This window comes from Ips typographus, linkage group LG2, assembly GCF_016097725.1.
Source record: "Ips typographus isolate SLU linkage group LG2, UJ_Ityp_2.0, whole genome shotgun sequence".
Lineage (NCBI taxonomy): Eukaryota > Metazoa > Arthropoda > Insecta > Coleoptera > Curculionidae > Ips > Ips typographus.
This window is the reverse complement of record NC_138423.1, coordinates 22,001,374-22,023,170: the sequence shown is the minus strand read 5'-3', so window position 1 is coordinate 22,023,170 and position 21,797 is coordinate 22,001,374. Positions and strand designations below refer to the sequence as shown.

The 21,797-nt window shown below is 32.5% G+C and overlaps 3 protein-coding genes across 3 annotated transcripts; 1 reads left to right on the top strand and 2 right to left on the bottom strand.

The window, feature by feature from the left end:
* Positions 1–7,601: 7,601 nt before the first annotated feature.
* On the bottom strand, positions 7,602–10,286 carry LOC145724576 (myrosinase 1-like). The gene is made up of 9 exons (XM_081972930.1): positions 10,129–10,286; positions 9,808–10,073; positions 9,553–9,761; positions 9,314–9,500; positions 8,593–8,687; positions 8,248–8,535; positions 8,062–8,196; positions 7,908–8,014; positions 7,602–7,845 (listed from the first exon to the last, which is right to left on the bottom strand). The coding sequence occupies exons 1-9, from the start codon at positions 10,176–10,178 to the stop codon at positions 7,728–7,730; spliced, it is 1,455 nt and encodes a 484-aa protein (XP_081829056.1). The 5' UTR covers positions 10,179–10,286; the 3' UTR covers positions 7,602–7,727.
* Positions 10,287–10,994: 708 nt separating this feature from the next.
* LOC145724575 (myrosinase 1-like) lies at positions 10,995–13,199 on the bottom strand. The gene is made up of 9 exons (XM_081972929.1): positions 13,044–13,199; positions 12,724–12,989; positions 12,468–12,676; positions 12,231–12,417; positions 12,006–12,100; positions 11,662–11,949; positions 11,476–11,610; positions 11,317–11,423; positions 10,995–11,267 (listed from the first exon to the last, which is right to left on the bottom strand). Exons 1-9 carry the CDS (start codon positions 13,091–13,093, stop codon positions 11,138–11,140), a joined length of 1,467 nt encoding a protein of 488 aa, XP_081829055.1. The 5' UTR covers positions 13,094–13,199; the 3' UTR covers positions 10,995–11,137.
* Positions 13,200–14,392: 1,193 nt separating this feature from the next.
* Positions 14,393–18,275, top strand: LOC145724574 (myrosinase 1-like). Its single transcript, XM_081972928.1, has 7 exons — positions 14,393–14,544; positions 16,510–16,793; positions 16,845–17,053; positions 17,107–17,391; positions 17,450–17,746; positions 17,799–18,040; positions 18,092–18,275. Exons 1-7 carry the CDS (start codon positions 14,480–14,482, stop codon positions 18,219–18,221), a joined length of 1,512 nt encoding a protein of 503 aa, XP_081829054.1. The 5' UTR covers positions 14,393–14,479; the 3' UTR covers positions 18,222–18,275.
* Positions 18,276–21,797: the final 3,522 nt, after the last annotated feature.

Below are 21,797 nucleotides of genomic sequence, written 5' to 3'. Positions count from 1 at the left end.
GGTAATCATATTAAATATTAAAGATTGTAGCAACCTCGAGAATTTAAAGAAATTAATTAGAGAACACTTTTTGTAGATTTTAACATTTTATATCGTGATGCATATGTATTTTAAATTTTAAGTTTTTTATAACCTTATGTAATTGTTTTTGTATATAGCATTATGCTAAATAAATCATTATTATTATTATTAATCTTCATTTATTTTCTGCTTACCATAATTTGCTCAATCATTCTGTAATACACAAATACACTATAATTTAAATATTTTATTATTGAAGACATTATTGGTAGAATAAAATAAATCCCACTAGATTCAATTGTTAAAGAAAAGGAGTGAGATAGAAAACTTAATAACAGATGAGCTAGATAAGGATCGTAAATTATTTTGGCAGACAAGTCTCTCTCACTTTCTAAACTTTTTACTTTTAGTATTATTTTAATTTTTCTATTTTTATTCTTCTTTTTTCACAAAGCTTTGAATGATGGGTTATTATAGGCCCGAAACATGATGAGCGTGCTTTTTTCTTGAAGTTAAATAAATTTTATTGTGAAAAAGACTGTGTGTTTTTTGACATTAAAAAAAATTATTATTATTTATATTATTATTTAAAAAAAGAAATGAACATGAAAAAGTCACGTGATCTTTTGTGGATGAATTTGATAGTTGAAAGCAATCAAGTGCCCATTAGAACAACATTTTTATTTTAAATATAGTCACGTGACTGTAAGGCACTAATTTTAAGCAAAATAAGAGCCACATGACATTCAAGTTTCCATTCGACTCTTAAAAATAGTCACGTGACTTTCGTAGCTCAACTTGATAATTGAAAATGATCACGTGATCCACAGAAATTCCTTTCAATCGTAGAAATAGACACGGAACTTTCAGAAAAACACATTGACCTTAAATATGATCACGTGACTGCAAGGGTACTCTTTGAACCGTAAGAAGAGTCAACGGACTCTAAAATAGTCACGTGACATTCGTTACTGAAATGGATAATTGAAAACTGCCTCGTTGAGTTAATCACAAAGTTGTCGGTGAATTTGATAGTTGAAAGGAACCACGTGACCTTAAGAAGTACTCTTCAATCGTCATTACCCTTCGAAAGTCCTATTAATTGTAAAAATAGTCACGAGACCTTCAGAAAAACACACTGACAAATATGATCACGTGACTGCAAGGGTACGCTTTGAACCGTAAGAAGAGTCAAGGGTCCTTCAAGATTCCATTTGACGCTTGAAAATAGTCACATGATATTCGTTACTAAAATGGACAAATTAATCACAACTCTGTGGGTGAATTTGATAGTTGAAAGGAACCACGTGACCTTAAGAAGTACTCTTCAATCGTCATGACCCTTCGAAATTCCTATCAATTGTAAAAATAGTCACCTTCAGAAAGATAGTCACATGACTTTCGTAAGTAAATTTCATAATTGAAAACCGTCATGTGACCTTCAGAATAAACCATTGACTTTGTGTGCTTTGTTGCCAGATTGCTAGTTGACCGTTTGTTTTTGTTTTTGTTGTTGATGACTTGACAAAAAAAACCTCAATATTGAGTAATATTGTTATTCAAAATTCTCTGTTAAAACACTGCGTCAACTTCTATATAAGAAGTAAATGAAAACAAAATATATGTTATGTTCGGGTTTTAATGAAAAAACTAAACATCTGGCAACGTGGCGCGTTAAACGTCAATGACGTGCATCGGCCGATTTATTGCCGTCCATGTAACTAATTCAGTGGTTCAAATTAGATAAGCTTCTGGCAACACTGCCTAGAAGTTTTTGGCCTACTAGACTTTTTATTAGATTTTCTTTCTTTGTCTCGCGCATGCGGTAATCAATGTTTTTTCTCTTAGTTACACGGTTTCTTTTACCACACCTGTATCCAGTGAGACAGAGGTGAAAGTTCCTTGCTCTTTTGTTATCGACATTTAAATAAACTGCCCGAAACACTGGCTATAAATTCCCGTTATAATAGTTTCAAGGGGTTTATTAATGTGTAGTTTGTCGATAAGGGTTTTGGGGGCCTCCCTTAACCTTTGAGGAAGTTTAATTGACCGTAGGAATCGCTGTTGGCGAAAGGGGACAAGTTTGATAAACCGTAGAGGAAGAAAGCAATAACGCGATGGGAATGATTCAATATTCAGACTTCCCGAAGGCAAAAGTTGAGAATGTATATCGGGAATAAAATACTTCACTTCCCGGCCTTAGGAGCTATATCTTATAAGGAAGCAGAGCGAACTCTAAAATTCTATTCTCGTACCCGGTGTAATATAAACTTTTTGCGAATATTACACTTTAACTTACGATAACTGTGTTAGGATTCCGCCACGGCTGAATTGTAGATTAAGCCAGTCAAATATTTCTTTATAACTGGGAAGGAAAGTTTATTGCGTTCTGAGGTTTCATAGGGATTGAGGCGGTTTGTTGGAGGCGACTACGACCTGAATATATCGTTCTCTTTAAATTCTGACTACTTCCGGTTTATTGCTCGACTGAGGAAGTGGCAACCGCATTTAAGAATTTAAAGCCTTCAGGAATAAAGCTCCAAACGGTAAAAGACTAGTTCAAAAAGTTCAAATTAGGGTATGTAAACAGTTCAATAAAGTTTTTTTGTGTGTACTGCCGGCGTAGAAAGGCTATTTCATATCCTAGGAGGTAAAAAAATAATGTCCAGAACTTGATACAGACTAAAAGCGGTGCATTTAGAAAAAAATAGATGAAATTAATGCAACACTTACTTTGCTTTGATTGGCTTGTCAGGCTTGGCTCTGCAATACAATTCTTTCATGTTCTTATTCTGAAATACAGTTTTCCTGAAGGCGTCAGGGCTAAATTTGTGATCAAATTCAAAATCAACATAAATAAACGGACTGACACAAAAAGACAAAAACTGATTGACACAACACGGCTAATACGATAACAACACGAAGCTATTTCCAAAGTTGTCTAACAGAGGGCGTATCATGGCTGTCTAGCGTCATCTGTCGATTACGGTACGCGCTCCGAATTTACACGGAACGCGGTTCTTGAAAATAGGCTTTCAAAAATGTTATCGGCCATTTGCTCTGGTTTTCTGGCTTTAAATCTCCGTTGTTCTATGAGAATGATATTTTTTCAGTAACCGTTATATATGTATATTTACCAGTCCGAATTAATCGGTTAACCTACCGCCTTCTTTACAAGAAAGCCTAGAATGTCACTTTTAATGGCGGCGTTATCGGATTTTTTTTTGTACACAAACCTATGGAGATGCAGTAGAAAATATGTTTTTTTTTTTATTTTTTCGTGTAGTTGATTAGAAGTTGTGAGTGAAAAATCAAAGAACGCTTCATTCCTGATCCAGATATGTATAGATATGGCTTTTTATACCCAATAATGTCCAGCCAAAGCAAGTTTGGTTAGAACCTTTTGTCCTGGAAAGTACAGCAAACTAATGTGAAAACTGCTCAATCAAAGAAAATTTGGAAATCCTTGAAGCTAGGTAAGCAAAACTGGTAAATGGGTTTTATAATATTACCAAGACCTTTCTTTTAAAATGTAAATGTGCCAATGGAACTTCTAAAAGCTGTCCTGTTTCTTCAGAGTAAACCTTTGTTGCTCTCAAAATGCCTCAAAATGTAACTCACATACTTATGTATGTAAGAGGCAATAAGTTTACTGAATGAGAAAGCATATTGTACTTACCACTGAGCATTGTGTTGGAGTAAAATCATTCCAGTTCAAAGCATTCAACCACTGTTGGGTTCGAGCAGGGTCTTTTGGAAAGTAAAAGACTGACACTTTTGGGCCTTTCACCAAATTGCTTTTACAATTTGGCAAACAACAAGTGGACGGCATATTGTAGAGGCAACAGAATTTAAGTTAAAAAACCAACAACAAATTATAGAACAATGAAGGAATAATAACAATAGTGATAACACAATAAAATGAACACAAACTACACTTTCACTAGAACAATAAACATATAAACAACAATATATAATAGCAAACAAAAATTACTTTGGCAAGTAATCCCAAGTCTTGACTTTAAACCTTAAAAATTAATTTAATCATCGAAAAACTCAATTTCCACAATACAAACAAATGCAAACTGTCAAACCAGTATTTCGGCCATATTTTGGAATTTTTGGCATGCACCTTCTTGGCTTTCTTGTACAGAGGGCGGTGCTTGTACTAATACTACTAATTGCGTTGTTGTATTGTCAAATAAAGTTTCAGTGAAGCCGTAAAGCGACCTAAATCGTCGAAATGAGTGATAGTGATAAAATAAGTTGTACACCACCTGCTTTAGCGGCAATAGCGTCAAATACGCTAAATAATTTGATTCCTGGCAGGTCCCGCGAAATGTATGAACGAGCGTACAATAAATTCACCACTTGGGCCAGACACCAAGCGGTCAATTTTACCGAAAATGTTGTATTGGCCTATTTTGCCCATTTAAGTAAATCATTGAAGAGTTCGATAATGTGGGCGCAATATTCCATGCTTAAAGCTGAGCTAAATATTAAAGACAGTATAAATATTCTATCGTATAAAACGGTGCAAGCATTTTTAAAGCGAAAAAGTGAAAACTATGCAGCTAAAAAGTTTAAAACTTTCACCAAGACACTTTTTTAACAGAAGCACCTGACAAAAAGTATTTAGCCATAAAATCATAAATGAATTTATGATTTTTTTTAATACCTATATTCAACATTTTTAGGTTGTTTTAATATACGGCATATCAGGGGCATGTCGATGTAATGAACTGGTAAACTTGAGAATTCAAGATATTGAATACATGGAAAAATTAATTCTGGTTAAAATTCCAAACACGAAAAATTACAAGCCCAGAACATTTACAATTGTTGGAGAATTTTACATAAATATTTGTAAAAAATACTTGTCTCTTCGTCCAGATGTTATTGATACAGATCGGTTTTTCATTAAATATCAAAATGGAATTTGCCACAGAGTTGTAATGGGTATTCACAAAATCTCAAGTATTCCCAAAGAAATAGCGTTGTTTTTGAAATTGGCTGATGTCAAAGAATACACTGCCTTCGCCGAACCTCTGCAACTCTTCTTGTAGATAATGGTGGAGACATTTGCTCATTGAAAAGACACGGTGGTTGGAGGTCTACAACTGTAGCAGAAGGCTACATTGACGATTCTTTAAGAAATAAAAATGACACAGCAATGAAAATTCTGGATGTAAATGATTGTAATTTAATACCAATGGAGAACAATACCACAGATAATATCAGAGAACCAGTAATTTCAACAAACCCACAACAACAACCTACTTTAAATGTAGACCATGAAGTAAAGGGGCAGGAATTTCATTTATGGCAGAATTGTAAATTTGAAAATTGCTCATTTAAACTAAAATGTGTAAATGTGTAGATTATTAGTTACATTTTTCTATTAATTGATATTTTAATTTATGTTAATTGTGTTGTGAATAGAAAAAGTTTGTAATGCAAGGAATAAAGCAAACAAACATGAAAAATCAGTGGTTTATTATGCCTAATGAAAAAGTTGAATTTTTAAGATTGTGTTAAAATGATTGACCAAATTATGTATGCTAGTATTATCCTAACTAGCCAACAAATTGGGTTTTCCGGTCAAAACATCGCAAATCCATACACCCTGTATACATGCCGCTTGAAAAAAAAAATAGTATACGTTCTACGCCTAATAACATAATATACTATTTCTCAAATATCCAAATGTGGTTCGAATTCTCTGGAAGTGGGGAATTTTCCCCAGACCTGGCATCACTGCCTTCAGTCAAAGATCATAGATCGAATATAATCATTTGTTGAAATCGAATATATCATCAAATTTAAGTTCATATTCTTGTAAATATGTTTACATAATATTACATATGTTATGTTGATGATCTGTCATTCGATTATCCAGAGCAATTTTTTCCATTCCATCGATTATAAAAATGTATCGATTATGCCCAACACTAATTACTTGATAAATAACACCTTGTAAGGTCAAATTAGATCGGTTTTTAACGTTTGATAAGGTTTTTAAATATCGACCTAAAACCCGGATTACAATAAGATTATTTTCAGATATCTATATTACCAGCGAATTTTCTTGTCAATATTTTGATTATTTGGTGGCACACGCGATTTTAAAAATCCTTTTAAGTGCCAAATCGCTATGTAACCACACAAATCCTAGAAGAAAATTGATATTTGATATTTAGCCAAAATTAGGAAAAAATATACATATATGCAATGTGAATTACTGAGACTTATTTCGTACTAACTTATCTAAGAAAAGTACCTGTTATTTTTTATTGTCATTGCTCTTCAGATGAGAAATTAAAATTTATTTAGCTGAGCCACCTTAACTCGTATCCCGTCGAGAAGGGTTACATAAGTGGTTCTAGAATTGCCTTTATAGGGAAATCAAGCAGTAAATTATCCCCGGTAGGTACAAAAAAAGTACTAAACTAGAAAAGGTACATTTTCTATACGGTTATTAATGCCCTATCCCATAGTTATTTCTTAAAAATATAAAACAAAATAGGCAATCATTTTTTTTTAAAATACAAGGTTTAAAATCACCACGAAAGAATGTTTTTGTGTAACGTTTATTACGTGTTTGATTTCAGAGTTTTTTAAATTTAAGTGCTAAAAATTCACCTAAGCAAATACAGATATGTTACTAATTGAATAAATCAATAACAAATGTTCAATATTAATTGTTATTTTTGTCATTTTTGAACTAAAATAATGCATATATTTTGATCCTAACTTCAAGGTTAATGTTTTTTACGTATCTCATATCGTTTTAGTTTGTTCGCAAAGTGTACTTTGACAGTTAAAATATGCATTGTATGATTTTTTGTTAAGCCTTTAGGATTGATAAAAGTAAACTTCAAACATTAGCTTTAGTACCATACAATCTATATTTAAATCATTTATATTGTCTATATTTGTTTAAAGCAAACAGTAGTGATAATTTCCAGTCAACAGTTTATTGTTCAGTCATTTTAGAAAAGTCATTTTAGCTTCTTTTTTTAGGTTCAAAAAACTCTCTTTAATTTTGGTAATGTTTTGTTTTGTTTATGTTTTTCGTAAATTTTAGCGAATTGTTTCATAACCAACGTTTGTTATACGGTGAGGACAAAATAAATTCATTTAAAATTATGTTGTTGTGATCTATGCAAAATTCTGATGTTTCATAACTTAATTTTAGTTAAGTTTAAATTTTTTTTCCAAATGTTCAATTTCCAATGCAAATCAGCAAAACTTTCTCATGAATTAGAAAATGTAGGTAATCGTAAAATACAGTATATCTTACTTGATTATTTAAATGTAGGAAAAAAAGCAGCATTCAAATAATAGTCAAAAATACTACTATAATCGGTGGGATAGTCACGATTATCAAATTTTGTGTAAATTAATGTGTTTTATATTATATGCAATTGCTAATAATCAACGTTAGACTAACTTAATGAAGATTGACGATTTTTAAGATTGATTACTTGTGCTCTCAGGTATTAAAACAGATTAGGATTCAAAATTATGATAAAACACCTGTCTAATAAAAAATTACATGAAAAAAGGCAAAGTGTAAATGTGCTCAAACAGTTTATATTATAACTTCTATTTGCTTTGAAATTTAGTTTCCCAAAATACAATAAACAGCAAAACTGACAGAGTATATTTCAAATATTCCTAGACATTACTACAGCTGCATGTAATTACGTCGATGATCCGTTAATAAGATGACTTTGCACCACGTCCCTGTAAAAGTACGCTGAATCCTTCAAAGTTCTCTCTAATGTGGTAAAGTTAACGTCCACTAGTCCAAACTTTGCACTGAAAATTAATATTAGTAAACTAGAACTGGTAGATTAGATTATTCATGTAGAAAAGTGTACTTATAACCACTGTTCAACTCAAATGAATCCAATAAGCTCCAATAAGTGTAGGCTAATACCGTGACATTGTCTGTGCACATTGCTAAACGAACTTGCTTCAACTCGTCCTACAAAACTAAAATTACCAAGCAATGACACCTTCTTGTAAACTAACCTGAATAAACTCGATTCTTTCAGTATCGTTTATACCACCAGAATCAGAGTAACCGTTTTCAGTGATCCAAATTGAAGGATCTTCATAATTGTCCTTTATATAGTTTAACACCAATCTAAATGCCGGAGGATAAACCTGAAAACCTTTGAGTGATTATCATTTTAAATTGATTTGAAAGTATAATACTGCAAATCCGGTGTTAGTAACCGGCCAGGAACTATTCAGAGTTGAATTAACTTGTTTGTCGTTGACCCATGAAGGAGTTATATCAAATTCTGCGGGAGTGACCAAGTAACCAAAGTAATGGTTAAGAAAAAACATATCGTATGATCCTTTAAGAATGTTCTGTTCTTCAGCAGTAAACTCTGGCAATCTCGATTTGGAGAAGTTTTGCAAAGCACTGTTGTTGCCTATTACATCTTTCATCAGTTGAGGATAGTCCCCAAAAGTTAAAGGTTCTGCAAACCATCCTATCTAAAAATTTTGTTAAATATGAGTGGATGTGGGTTAAAAAGTTTTGTAGGTGATTACGTCAAAGATGTAAGCTCTTTCAGCTGCTTCTAGGTCTTCAGTGGAGTTGGAGTAAGGGATATGTGCTTCTAAGTTAAGGACTATTCCTAAAGTACCTGAAAAGTGTGCTTAAAAATGTTAGATATTGTGAAACGTAAAAAATAGAGATTACTATTCATTACAGTTTTCTTAGGAGTATGGAGTACAGGACAGTAAATAAAATCCATTGAAGTATACAACAGATTGTATATAAAAAAAACTCCAAAATCAGTTAAAGCCATGATAATGGTTTAGGTCCAGTTTTGCAATGAAAGTTCAAATAAACCACCATTAGTGGATAAACTCCATCCCATTCTTCCACCAAATGCATTTCTATTACAATTTGTCATTTGAATTCGTTTAGCAGGTAAACCACTACAAGACTACTGAACCTTAGTGGCCAAAAATATGCATTACACTCAAACAGACTATATAGAAAAAATCGGATAAAGACAGAACTAAAACGAGAACTCAAAAAACATTAAAAAAACAAATTAACAGGAATGAAAGAATGGATGAGCAATGATATTTTTAATCTTATAAATGAAAGGAAAAATGAATAACGATACAATACAATGCAAAGAAAGTTTGCCAAACGGCAATAAAAATGTAAACAAAAATGTGACAGTTGAAAACAGTTGCTTGGCCATCAAACATACATAACACACACATACATACACAATTCAGCAAACATGTGATTTACCATTCTGAGTATTTTTGTAGTTCTCCTGATACAGCTTGAAAGTATAGGCATGTGCCAGCAGAACATGATGACCGCACAAATACTCGTATGAACCAATAGGAATTTGAGGCAAAAACAGGCTTTGTACTAATGAAGGCAACTGTTGGCAAAATGTCAATGGTTCGTTTATAGTAGCCCAATATTTAACCTAAAACTTTCGTTTTAACTACTATAGTCTTGACTTACTAAGACTACATTACTCGGTCTCCAAACAACTGAAAAAGCAAATCAGCATATTCGAGGAAATAATCAACCATTTTCCTGCTAGTCCAATCACCTAAATAGGTTAAGGTCAAAGGTGTATCCCAGTGGAACATCGTCACTAAAGGTTCAATTCCAGCTTCTTCCAGAGCATCCAAAAGGTTATTGTAGTAGTCAACCCCAGGCTGGTTAACTTCGGTTCTGAAACCTGATTTTCACGGTCAGTTGATGATGTAGTTTGTAGAAATAAGCACCTTTTGGAAGTATCCGGGTCCAGGAGATTGAGAACCTGTAGAAATCTACTCCAATGGTTTGAAGAGCTTCAACATCCTCCAAGTACTTCTCGTAGGAGTCATCAGTGATTGAGCCATTAGCATGAGCAAAATTGTTAAAAATATAGTCTAACCAAGATGGACTTTTTCCGTCAGCATCCCATCCACCTTCGATTTGATAAGCTGAAGACGCTGATCCAAATTTAAAAGTGCTAGGAAATTCAGACAGGCCACAAGCATTTTCACAGCTACAAGAAAACCAGTTAAGCTTGATTTGAAAATTCTTAACTTAAAAATACAAACCTTACGCTTTGGGTGATAATAACAAGAATAAGGATCGTCTGGACGATCATTATAATTATGTAACACTGATGAATTGGTTTCGGTGAATTTTTATTTAAATAAGCGTTATCATTTTGCTCAAGATGTGTAATAACGCTTAAGCAAATATGCGTAAGTATTTAGAAGTATTTGGTTTATTGATTTTTTTTTTATCATAAAAGTGTATTTGATTTTAATTGAATTTTTTGTGATCAAAGGGGATAAGTGACAGACGTATTTATATGTAAATATAGATGATCAACAAGCGGCATAGCTTTCGGATATAATTACTTTACGTATTATCACTATAATAAGAAACGTCAAAATAATGTTTAATACTTCATATTTTTTTACTTTAACCAAATCTGCCCTAATATTGATCTCCGTTTATGCACTATCATTTTTTAGCCAGATGATGGTGTCATCTGCAAACGTTTGCAGGAGACTCTTGTGACTCACACAGTTAAAAGCCTTTAATAAATCACAGAATGCGAACGTTGCAAGTTTGCCACCGTTAAGACTATTAGAAAGGTGCTCCAAAAAACTTAATAAGGTATGTACAGCGCTTGTAGAAATTTCATAACCGTCAAAGTGTCAAAGACTTAAAAGATTAAGATTGTCAAAGTATACTCACAGACAAAAAACAAGACCACACAGGTTTAAAGTTTAAGTATTCAGAAGTTTCCAAAAACATGAAAGTGTTATGCCACTAGAGAGCGACAAATCCGGTATGTTTTTATTGTAGAATATTAATTACTGAACATTTCTTTCTGCACGTTCTTTCTAAAACTGTAGGTTGAATCAATTTGTTTTATTATGATTAAGGTTCATCTAAAAACTACTTTAACTTTTACTTCAAAAAAGGCAATCTTTATTGAATGGGCATGAGGGTGAAGTGTAATAATACATAATAATAATCCTAGTCTTCTGTTATGCAGATTTTACTTTTCCAGAAACTTAACAACTTCCATTATGACCATCCATTATGTTGTTACGTAGTGAGTTGTGTCTCTGAACCGTTAATCAGATGACTTTTGACCAAGTCGCTGTAATAGTATCCCGATTCCCTTAAAGTTCTTTCCAGCGTAGTAAAGTTAACTTTCACTAGTCCAAATTTGGAACTAAAAATATATATTAATAAACTTACACTACCTATATCAAAAACTTTACTTAAAGCCACTGTTAAACTCGAATGAATCCAATAAACTCCAATAAGTGTAGGCTAACACCTTGACTTTGTCTGTGCACATTGCTAAACGAACTTGCTCCAACTCGTCCTACAATGCTCAATTTATTTATCAATACAATGATAATTTATTGTAAGCTAACCTTGATGAACCCTATTCTTCCAGTATCGTTTACACCACCAGAATCAGAGTATCCATTTTCAGTAACCCAAATTGCAGGATTCTTATAATTCTCCTTTATATAGTTTAACACCAACCTAAATGCCGGAGGATAAGTCTAAAAAAACTTTTATTTACCAACATTACAGTTTGATGGAGCTTGACTTACCGTAAATCCGGAGCTAGTAACTGTCCAGGAACTATCCACTGTAGAATTGATTTGCTTATCGTTGTCCCATGAAGGAGTTATGTCAAATTCTGCGGGAGTAACCAAACGACCAGAATAATGATTGAGAAAAAACAAATCGTACGATCCTTTAATGATAAACTTTTCTTTTGGAGTAAACCGTGGTAATCTCGATTTGGAAAAGTTTTGCAGAGCGCTGTTTTTGTCTACTACGTCCTTTATCAATTTAGGATAGTCTCCAAAAGTTAAAGGTTCCGCAAACCATCCAATCTAAAAATTACAATACATATCTAATAGGGGGGTTGTAAAAGAGTGTAAATGCTTACGTCAAATATGTAAGCTCTTTCAGCTGCTTCCAGATCTTCGGTAGAGTTGGAGTAAGGAATATTTGCTTCCAAGTTAAGTACAATTCCGACAGAACCTGCAAAATAAAGAGAAACGTGTTTTAGTAAAGTTATTAATGTATAGATAATAGTCATTTGAAAATCTAGCAATCTGTTGTGGTACTAAACTCTTTTCAACTTTTATCCTTAACTAAAATTGTAATATACCTTTCTGGGTTCTCTTGTACTTCTGCTTATACAACCTGTATGTATATCCATGTGCCAGCAGAGCATGATGACCGCACAAATACTCGTATGAACCAATAGGAATTTGATTCAAAATATACTCTTGTATCATAGCAGGCATCAGTTGGCAAAAAGATGCGGGCTCGTTTAGAGTAGCCCAATACTTGACCTATTTTATTTATTTTTTTTTAACACGTTGTCTTAAGTCCTATAACTTACTCGATTTCCAAATAAGGTAAAAAGTAAATCAGCATATTCAACAAAATAATCAACAAATTTTCGGCTACTCCAGTCACCTAAATAGGTCAAAGTCAAAGGTATATCCCAGTGAAACATTGTTACTAAAGGTTCAATTCCAGCTTCTTCCAGAGCATCCAACAGGTTATTATAGTAGTCAACCCCAGCCTGGTTAACTTCCGTCCTGAAACCTGATTTGCACTCTTTAGTTCAGGTTGTAGTTTGTAGAAATAAGCACCTTTAGGCAGTATTCGAGTCCACGAAATTGAAAACCTGTAGTAGTCTACTCCAATAGTTTCTAGCAACTCAACGTCCTCTAGGTACTTATGGTAAGAATCATCAGAGACTGAACCATTAGCAGAGGTAAAAGTGTTGAAAATATAATCTAACCATGATGGACTTTTTCCATCAACATTCCATCCACCTTCGATTTGATAAGCTGAAGATGCTGCTCCAAACTTAAATTTCTCAGGAAATTTAGATAGACTACATCCATCATCACAGCTACAACAACAGTTTCAGACTTTTTCAGATTATTTCAGAAACCAAAATACTAACCTTAGACCTTGAATGATTGTACTAAAAATGAGGACCAGTATTAAGTTCATTATTTGTAACACTGACTTAAGTTTCGGTGAGATTTTATTATACGTTTGCTTAAGCAAATATCATGCGTACACATTTAAGTTTTTTATCATAAAAGCTTTCACTTGATTTTTGTTGGCCTAGTGCAAATAAATTGTAAATATGTCTATTTAAATTTAAAATAAAACGTTCCCATGTATAATTATTATCTAAGCTACTTTTAATGAGTAAAATTATTAAAATAAATAACAATATTAATTGTTACCTCCTCTACAAATGACTGAAATTATTATATTCGGCTAGCTGACACTATCTTGAAACTTTTATGCTTTTGTTGAAATTATAGTAAGCCGAACTATTATTAAAGAAAAATGATTTACGATAATATCAGCAACAAAAATAGCTATTGTAGTTACATAATATCGTAATGAGTTCAGTCATATTGTATTGTAAGCCAAATATATTTACTTCAAAATGACGCATTATTATAAAGGATGTCCCAATTTTGATAATCAAAAATTCAGGGTGCGTATTCTTGAAACAAAGAAAGGAAAAGGGCCTGGAGAATGTGACAGGAACCCGCCATTGTCAGATTCTTCTGTCACATTCTATAAGAACTGCTCTTGTGAATTCCGTTCCCTACTTTCAAGATTTAAGGCTCAGGTATTATTAATAAGTTTGAAGGTCCTATAAGCATAGGCTTTTTTCTTCCTTTAGGAGATATAAGGAAAAAGGGGTCAAGGACTAGGGACAATTGAAAATATTGAATAAAATTAAATAAAATATATAACAAAAACATCATATACATAGTTAAATTCTTAAGCAAATTCAGCATCTATTTTTACATAATAAATAACAATTACGTATTGTTTACTACTATATTTTATTTTAGTGAGTGAAAAGACACTCAGTATAAATATTCTAAAAAACAATAAGGCTATATTAAACTTGTCATTTTTACCATATAATATTTTATTGCAAATATTAATTTATTCACAATAATACAATTTTTTTCTTACCTTGAAAACAACTTATCTGATAATGAGTTTGTAATCTGAAACAATATTTCTGTTGATTCACTTACAATTTATTGCATAGAAACCCATGTGATGACAGTATTAAAAAATTAACTTGTTTTATGACGTTTAGTTAACCACACTGTGCACAATAATTCTGAAGTATAATTAATTATACAACATACATTAAATAAGTTTCTAATTGATCCTCCTGTCATAAATATAAGAGAAAGGATGTATTATTTTCGTTTAGCATATTATTGATGTAACATAAGGCCTGAAAAATACGAGGTATTTATATTGTCAGTTATTACTTATGATAAAGTAATTCCCTAGTAGTAAACATTACAAAACAAAAAGTTTAGCAATCAGAATGGTGTTGATCAGTATTTGATGAACTGTATAATGTCTAAAGTGATCTGGTTTGTTGTGTTAGTTGGATATAGTCACGCTCTTAGGTAAACATTGTTTATGTCATTATCATATTGTTTTTTTCAGCAGCTACCTTGAAATTTATTGCATTTTTCACAATGTTGGGTGATTGCTTTTTAATTAATTAGAAGACTACATAATCTACATCTAGTTAAGATGAAAAATTTTCCCATATTAAGTTTAAAGTTTTGCAATTAAAATTAGATCAGTAATTATGCTTTATGGTTTTTCTATATAAGCTAAGATTTTTATTACAAAAAATAGTGATCGCTTTTAAAACACATTTTTAGCATTTTGTTATCTTTATTAAATAACAACATCTAATTAATACTAACCAATCAACCATCAAGCCCTAAAATCACGTGACAATATTTCAATTAAATGAACATAAAGTTAACAGCATAAAATAGCATAAAATTATACAGAGTGGTTGAAAATTCATTCTAATCTAGGTGACGAATAATGCTAATGTGAATCAAAGGAGCAAAATAATGCTAATTTCTACAAAACAGACATGACAGTTTTAAGTAATTTAATGCCACAGTATTAGGTATGAAATTAATATACATTTTTCATTAAAAATCTTTGTCCAACTTTTTTTTCAGTTATAAAATTAGTAAGGACTATACAGGGTGTCGCAGAAAATTGTGACGACGTCAAATTGTGTGTTTTTTTAATGGAACACCCTATATATTATTGCATTTTTGATAGCAGGAATTTGCACATTCCTTTCTTAATTTTGAAAAATTTTGAATTTCTGATTTTATTCGAGCAAATTAACTAATAAGGAAACAATTTGTATATGGTTTATATTTTCACAAAAACGGTTTATGTTATATTAATGGTATGGTATTAATACAAAGTATTCCATTTACAAAAATTCTCCACCCTGTATATTTAATAAGTATACGTAACTGATAATATAAATTGATTGATAACAACCTTAACCGACTAATAAATAACTATTTTGGCTTTAGATTTAATAAACCTAATCTTTCAATATTAATTCAAGAAGATTAGTATCAGTACTATCTTAAAGTGTGATTCTACTTTTCAAGCCAGTAAACTTGTACAATCATCTTAGATCTATAAATCTTGAGTATAAAATAGTTTATTACAGGCGTTTGAAGATTTATTACCTTATTTTACATTTACAGAATAAAGATTTTTATACGAAATAGTCTTTAGAGTAAGTTAGTTATTTATTATATCAAATGTGTGATTAAAACATTGAAATTAAGATCGGATTAAAGACATTAACTGTCAATGCACTTTGCAAGTTTTGGTTGTTTTATTTTTAAAAACATCTGGTTTGGAACTTGGTTTTGTAAAGATTTGATTTCATACCTTTAGTACAATTTTTTTCTTATTTAAGTTGTAGTTTTTATAAATTTGAAGTTTAGCTTTTTAATACATCAATAATAAAACTTATTTGTAATAAAACCTGTTTAGAACAACCTTAAGTTTTGTTTTCATACTAAAAACTATAATTTTATTATTATGATCCGGAATTTAAGCTTTTTATAACCAAGACAGCCAAACTCTACCATGTTAAAAATGTAATTATTTTCATATAGGTAATAATATAAAGGTAATAAAAAGTATTATAAATGTAATAACCTTATTACAAACAATGACAACAGTATGCCATGAACAAATCGCGATAAAACAGGGAGTGACGAAAAGACTACTTTCTAAGTCAAAAGCGAAAAAATCACTATTTCTTCGAGTAGTTAGTTAGCAATTTCTGAAAATTTTACTTTATGTAAAAATGCATCAAGAAAAACGTTACGTTAATGTATTGAGTTTCGAAAGGTCATTTTAACACTTCTGCGAAAAACTATGCATCCATTTGGATAATTTGTGGTTAGTTCTTCAATGGCTCAATTTTCAACGAAACACGTTGAAAATCTCTCTTATTCTGCAACACATTTTCACTCTTTATAAAAATCGGACTTTTTGTAATTGGTTATATCACTGGCTATCTATAGTTCCAGAGCATGCAATCGTCCTCAAGAAGCTTGCGATTTGGGTGCATTTCCTGAAAACTTTAAATTCGGAACCGCTTCTTCTGCCTATCAGGTAGAAGGAGCGTATCTGGACGATGGTAAAGGCAGATCATGGTGGGATTGGTTCCTAAATACATACGCTTCAAATAATGGCAACAATGCTTCAAACTCTTACTATTACTATCTTGATGACGTTGCTGCTTTAGAAGCTATGGGTGTGGATTATTATAGATTTTCTATATCTTGGACAAGGATTTTACCAAAAGGTTTACCCTGTTTATGTAAATTTAGGATGGTTGTCATTGCCGTTCTTGTAGGGTTTAGAAACGAAATTAATCAAGCTGGAGTGAACTATTATAACAATATTCTGGATGCTCTTGAAAAAGCAGGAATTGAGCCTTTTGTAACAATTTTCCATTGGGATACTCCATACACTTTAACACATTTAGGAGACTGGAGTAACCCTAGGATAGTCGATTATTTCGTGGAATATGCCGACTTGTTGTTTCAACTTTATGGAGATAGGGTAAGTTACTTACAATCCTCACAGGATTCATGTTTGAGTGTGTTCAATTTAAGGTGAAACTTTGGGGTACTATAAACGAGCCTAGGTCGTTTTGTCAGGAAGTACCAGAATCGGCATATCACTTGGAATTTCTGCCAGAAATTCCTTTGGGTACTTACGAGTATCTTTGCGGACATCATGCTCTTTTAGCACATGCATACACTTACAAACTTTACCAAGATAAGTACAAATTCAGTCAAAGAGGTCGGGTTGGTATAGTGTTGAACTTGGATGATAACATTCCCTACTCGAACAGTACTGAGGATATTGCAGTAGCAGACAGAGCTAATGCGTTTGACGTAATTGTTTTCTAAACATACTCTTTCATGGAGATAACTGATTGTCAATTATTATTAGATAGGGTGGTTTGCTGATCCGATATTTTACGGAGATTACCCACAGATTTTAAAAGATATTGTGGCAACAAACAGTGCTCTACAAAACCTTTCTCGATCACGGCTTCCAGAGTTTACGATTAATCAAAAAAATGTGCTTAAAGGCTCTTATGATTTGCTTTTTCTCAATCATTACAGCGCTCAACTGGTTAGCTTAGGTAATTTATCAGAATACGACTCTACAGTCTCATGGACTAGTGACAAACAAGTTACGTCTTCTTTGCACGAAACTTGGAATACTACAAACATTGGATTTGTTGTAAGTTTTTCAATAAAAAAATTACAACGTTGCTATTATACTAATCTTGTAGGTTCATCATCCGTCAATACGAAGCGTTCTGACTTATATTAAAAATACCTACAACAATCCAGAGATTTGGATTTCGGAAAATGGGTATTCCAATGTAGGTGGCGTAACAGACTCGGATAGAATCGACTTTATACATAATAACCTAGAACAAGTGAGGTTGGCAATGTGTGAGGACGAAGTCAAGGTAGTTGGTTATACTTATTGGAGTTTATTGGACTCTTTCGAGTGGAACAGCATGTACACGTAAGTAGGTTTGTAAATATTGCAACAGGGGTTTTAAGGTGACGTTTTTAGTGCCAAGTTTGGATTAGTTGAAGTGAACTTTACGACTTATACAAGAACACTAAAGGAGTCAGCTTATTACTATCGAAATCTCATTTCAAGTCGTTTGATTAACAGTACAAGCAGCCCAAATCCTTTGTGATGTTAAATGATTTTTGTTTGGAATTGTGTTTTATTTTAATAATATTTTAACAAGCTTTTTAAGTGCATTGTTCCGGAATTAAAGAAATTTTAATTAGGAAGGCCATAACAAGTGATTATATGAGATTATTTCCGCAGATTAAGCTTGTTAATTCCTTTGACGTTATATCATTTTCATTTACCTTCTGTCAACAAGCTAAATCTTAGTGCATTGGAACTTAGTGCACTAGATATTCTGATTTTCAGTTTTAGTCTAAAACTTATGAATTCCATTGCTTTTCAATAATTCACTTCTTATTGATAATATGTTCAAAAGAAAGTACAAACGTCCTAGATTTTAAACCGAATCAAAATCAAACTGGGTAAAAGGTGTGGATAAGCTAGAGCCATCTACAAAATCATTCAAGAACTAATATTGTAAGTAAAATATTGATCAATAATCACACAGTGTAGTAAAACTCAATCCGTGCTGAAAACCGACAAATTCCCTCTAGAACTGCATACAGAATGACGAAACTCTAACAGCCTCCACTTTTTTGGCTCATCCTGTATAACACAGACCGCTAAGGTGATTTTGAAAGACAACACTAGAAAGAGGAAGAAAAACTAACATTTTTGAGTGATTGACCGTTGCTGTACCTCAAAAACCAGCTGAGATATTTCCGGTTAAAGGAGTGAGTGTTTTTTAAAGGAAAATGGTGATTCTGATCCGCAAAATGTATTTTCTGGAATATCTCCTAAACTAGTAGAGATACGAAAAAAGTGAAAATAGTATAAATTTCGGGAAAAGGGTTATATAAACTAAATCCGAACTTTGAACCGACAAATTTCCTCTGGAACTGCATACAGGATGACGAAACTCTAACAGCCTCCACTTTTTGGGCTCATCTTGTATAACACAGACCGCTAAGGTGATTTTGAAAGACAACACCAGAAAGAAGACAAAAAAAAATTTTTGAGTGATTGACCGTTGCTGTATCTCAAAAACCAGCTGAGATATTTTCGATTAAAATATTGAGTGCATTTTAAAGGAAAATGGAGATTCTCGTCCTCAAAATGGATTTTCTGGAATATCTCCTAAACTAGTAGAGATACGACAAAAGTGAAAATAGTAAAAATTGCGTGAAAAAGGTTATATAAACTAACTAAATCCGAACTATGAACCGACAAATTCCCTCTGGGACTGCATACAGGATGATCAAACTCTAACAGCCTCCACTTTTTTTGGCTCCTACTGTATAACACAGACCGGTAAGGTGATTTTGAAGGACATTACTACTATTACTAGAAAGGGGAAAAAACTAAATTTTTTGAGTGGTTGACCGTTGCTATATCTCAAAAACGAGCTGAGATATTTCCGGTTAAAGTATTGAGTGTTTTTTAAAGGAAAATGGTGATTCTGATCTGCAAAATGGATTTTCTGGAATATCTCCTAAACTAGTAGAGATACGAAAAAAGTGAAAATAGTAAAAATTGCGTGAAAAAGGTTATATAAACTAACTAAATCCGAACTATGAACCGACAAATTCCCTCCGGAACTGCATACAGGATGATCAAACTCTAACAGCCTCCACTTTTTTTGGCTCCTACTGTATAACACAGACCGGTAAGGTGATTTTGAAGGACATTACTACTATTACTAGAAAGGGGAAAAAACTAAATTTTTTGAGTGGTTGACCGTTGCTGTATGTCAAAAACCAGCTGAGATATTTCCGCTTAAAGTTTTGAGGGTCTTGTAGAGGTGTTTTTGGTCACCAAAATGGATTTTGTAAATGGATATAGGAAAAAAGTGAAAAAACAAAACTTGCGTAAAATAGAAAAAATATATATAAAAAGAAACTAAATCTGAACTTTGAAACGACCGAAATTTTTTCTGGAACTGCATACAAGGTGACCAAACTCTAACAACCTTCACTTTTTTGACTCATCCTGTATAACACAGACCGGTAAGTGTGAAGTGATTTTGAGGGACACCACTAGAAAGAGAAGGTGAAACGGAATTTTTTGAGTGGTTGACAGTTGCTGTACTTAAAAAACTAGCTGAGATATTGCCGGTTAAGGTTTTGAAGGTCTTTTAGAGGAACTTGGAGTTTCTGGCCTTCATAAAGGATTTTATGGAATATTTCCTAAACTAGTGGAAATACAGAAAAAGTGCGTAAGGTAAAAAGGTCAAAGAAACTGAATCCGGACTAGAAACCCACAAATTCTTGTGTACTGTGTACTATATTCAATGGCACTTCATTCATGTAAACATCCACTTATCAACCCAATTACACTTTGATGATCCGCCTCAAAGCTTCAGCGCCAACAACGCCAACTTTATATCAATAATTTATTAGTTTCTCGATTCGAAGCAACCTGTAATTTATACTTGCATTAAAAACATGAATTAAATCGCAAATAAAACTAGAAATGTAATTGCAATTTGTTGTACGGAAGTGAATAGATAAGTAATGAGGAATGTTTTATGGGGAAAAAGTTTCAACCTTAAGTGTTGAATGAACGATTGATCTAAGAAAATATGGACAATTTTAAATTCCCATGTAGTAAGCACTACATTTTAGTAAACACAATGATAAATTTCTATCAGCTCTGATAACAGATGTTTTATGTTCTAATTCATGTCAATTTCGTCATGGGTCTATAAAAATAATGAAATAACAGACTGTTTTACATGTATTGCACGTTCTCAATATCGGTGTACTAAGCACAAAAAATGCATTTAAAACAGCACTTTATCTGTCGACAATAGCGCACTATGGTGATAGTGGCGATCTAAAAGCTTTCCGCCTTTCGATCGCTAAAGTAAACAAACCTGGGATCGCTCATTTAGAGCTTTCGATGACAGAACAAAAAGTATTGTTCACATGCTTAAATTCCATTTATTGCACACGTTATTCTTTGTTTATGAAGGCGAGAGCGGTGTTGCTTGTTCTTACGCCACAAGTGCTAATCTCGGCTGGATGTTTTCACACGACCATAATCCCGTTCAGTAAGCCGCGGTAATTATTCAATTTTGCGCTTTTCAGGATTAATCCGATTTAGGACGGAAAAAGTTCCCGAAGGGCGTGGAAAAAACAATCCCCAAGTTTAGCGACATCGCTAAGCCCTGTTTATCATGGAGCGACACTTTTTTTATTATTTACGACAAAGTCGGCCGGAACAAACAGTCCAATAAAATCGAGTTTCAATTTCGTCCTTTTCCAAAATACGAATAAAAAACTTATCACTTATCTCGCTTTTAATCTGAAACGAGATATAAATCAAAGCCATTAAACCGTTATATGGCCAATTTGATTCTAGGTCTTCTACTTTTAAAACTTTTATTACTAGGTTGTTAGGTTGCTACGGATTTTTTTAAATATCTAGATAATTTTGTACAACTTTTGATTATGAAAAAATACGTCAAACTGGTAAATTTCATCATTTAATGCCTATTTATTGTTCCTAAAGTTTTGGTAATTCTTGCCTTGTATTGCATTTAAAAATTTCATACATATTGGTCACTGTTAGTAGTGTTGTAGTATTGTTTTATTTTCAACCAAAAAATCAAAATTTTCCCTTTACAATCCTAAAA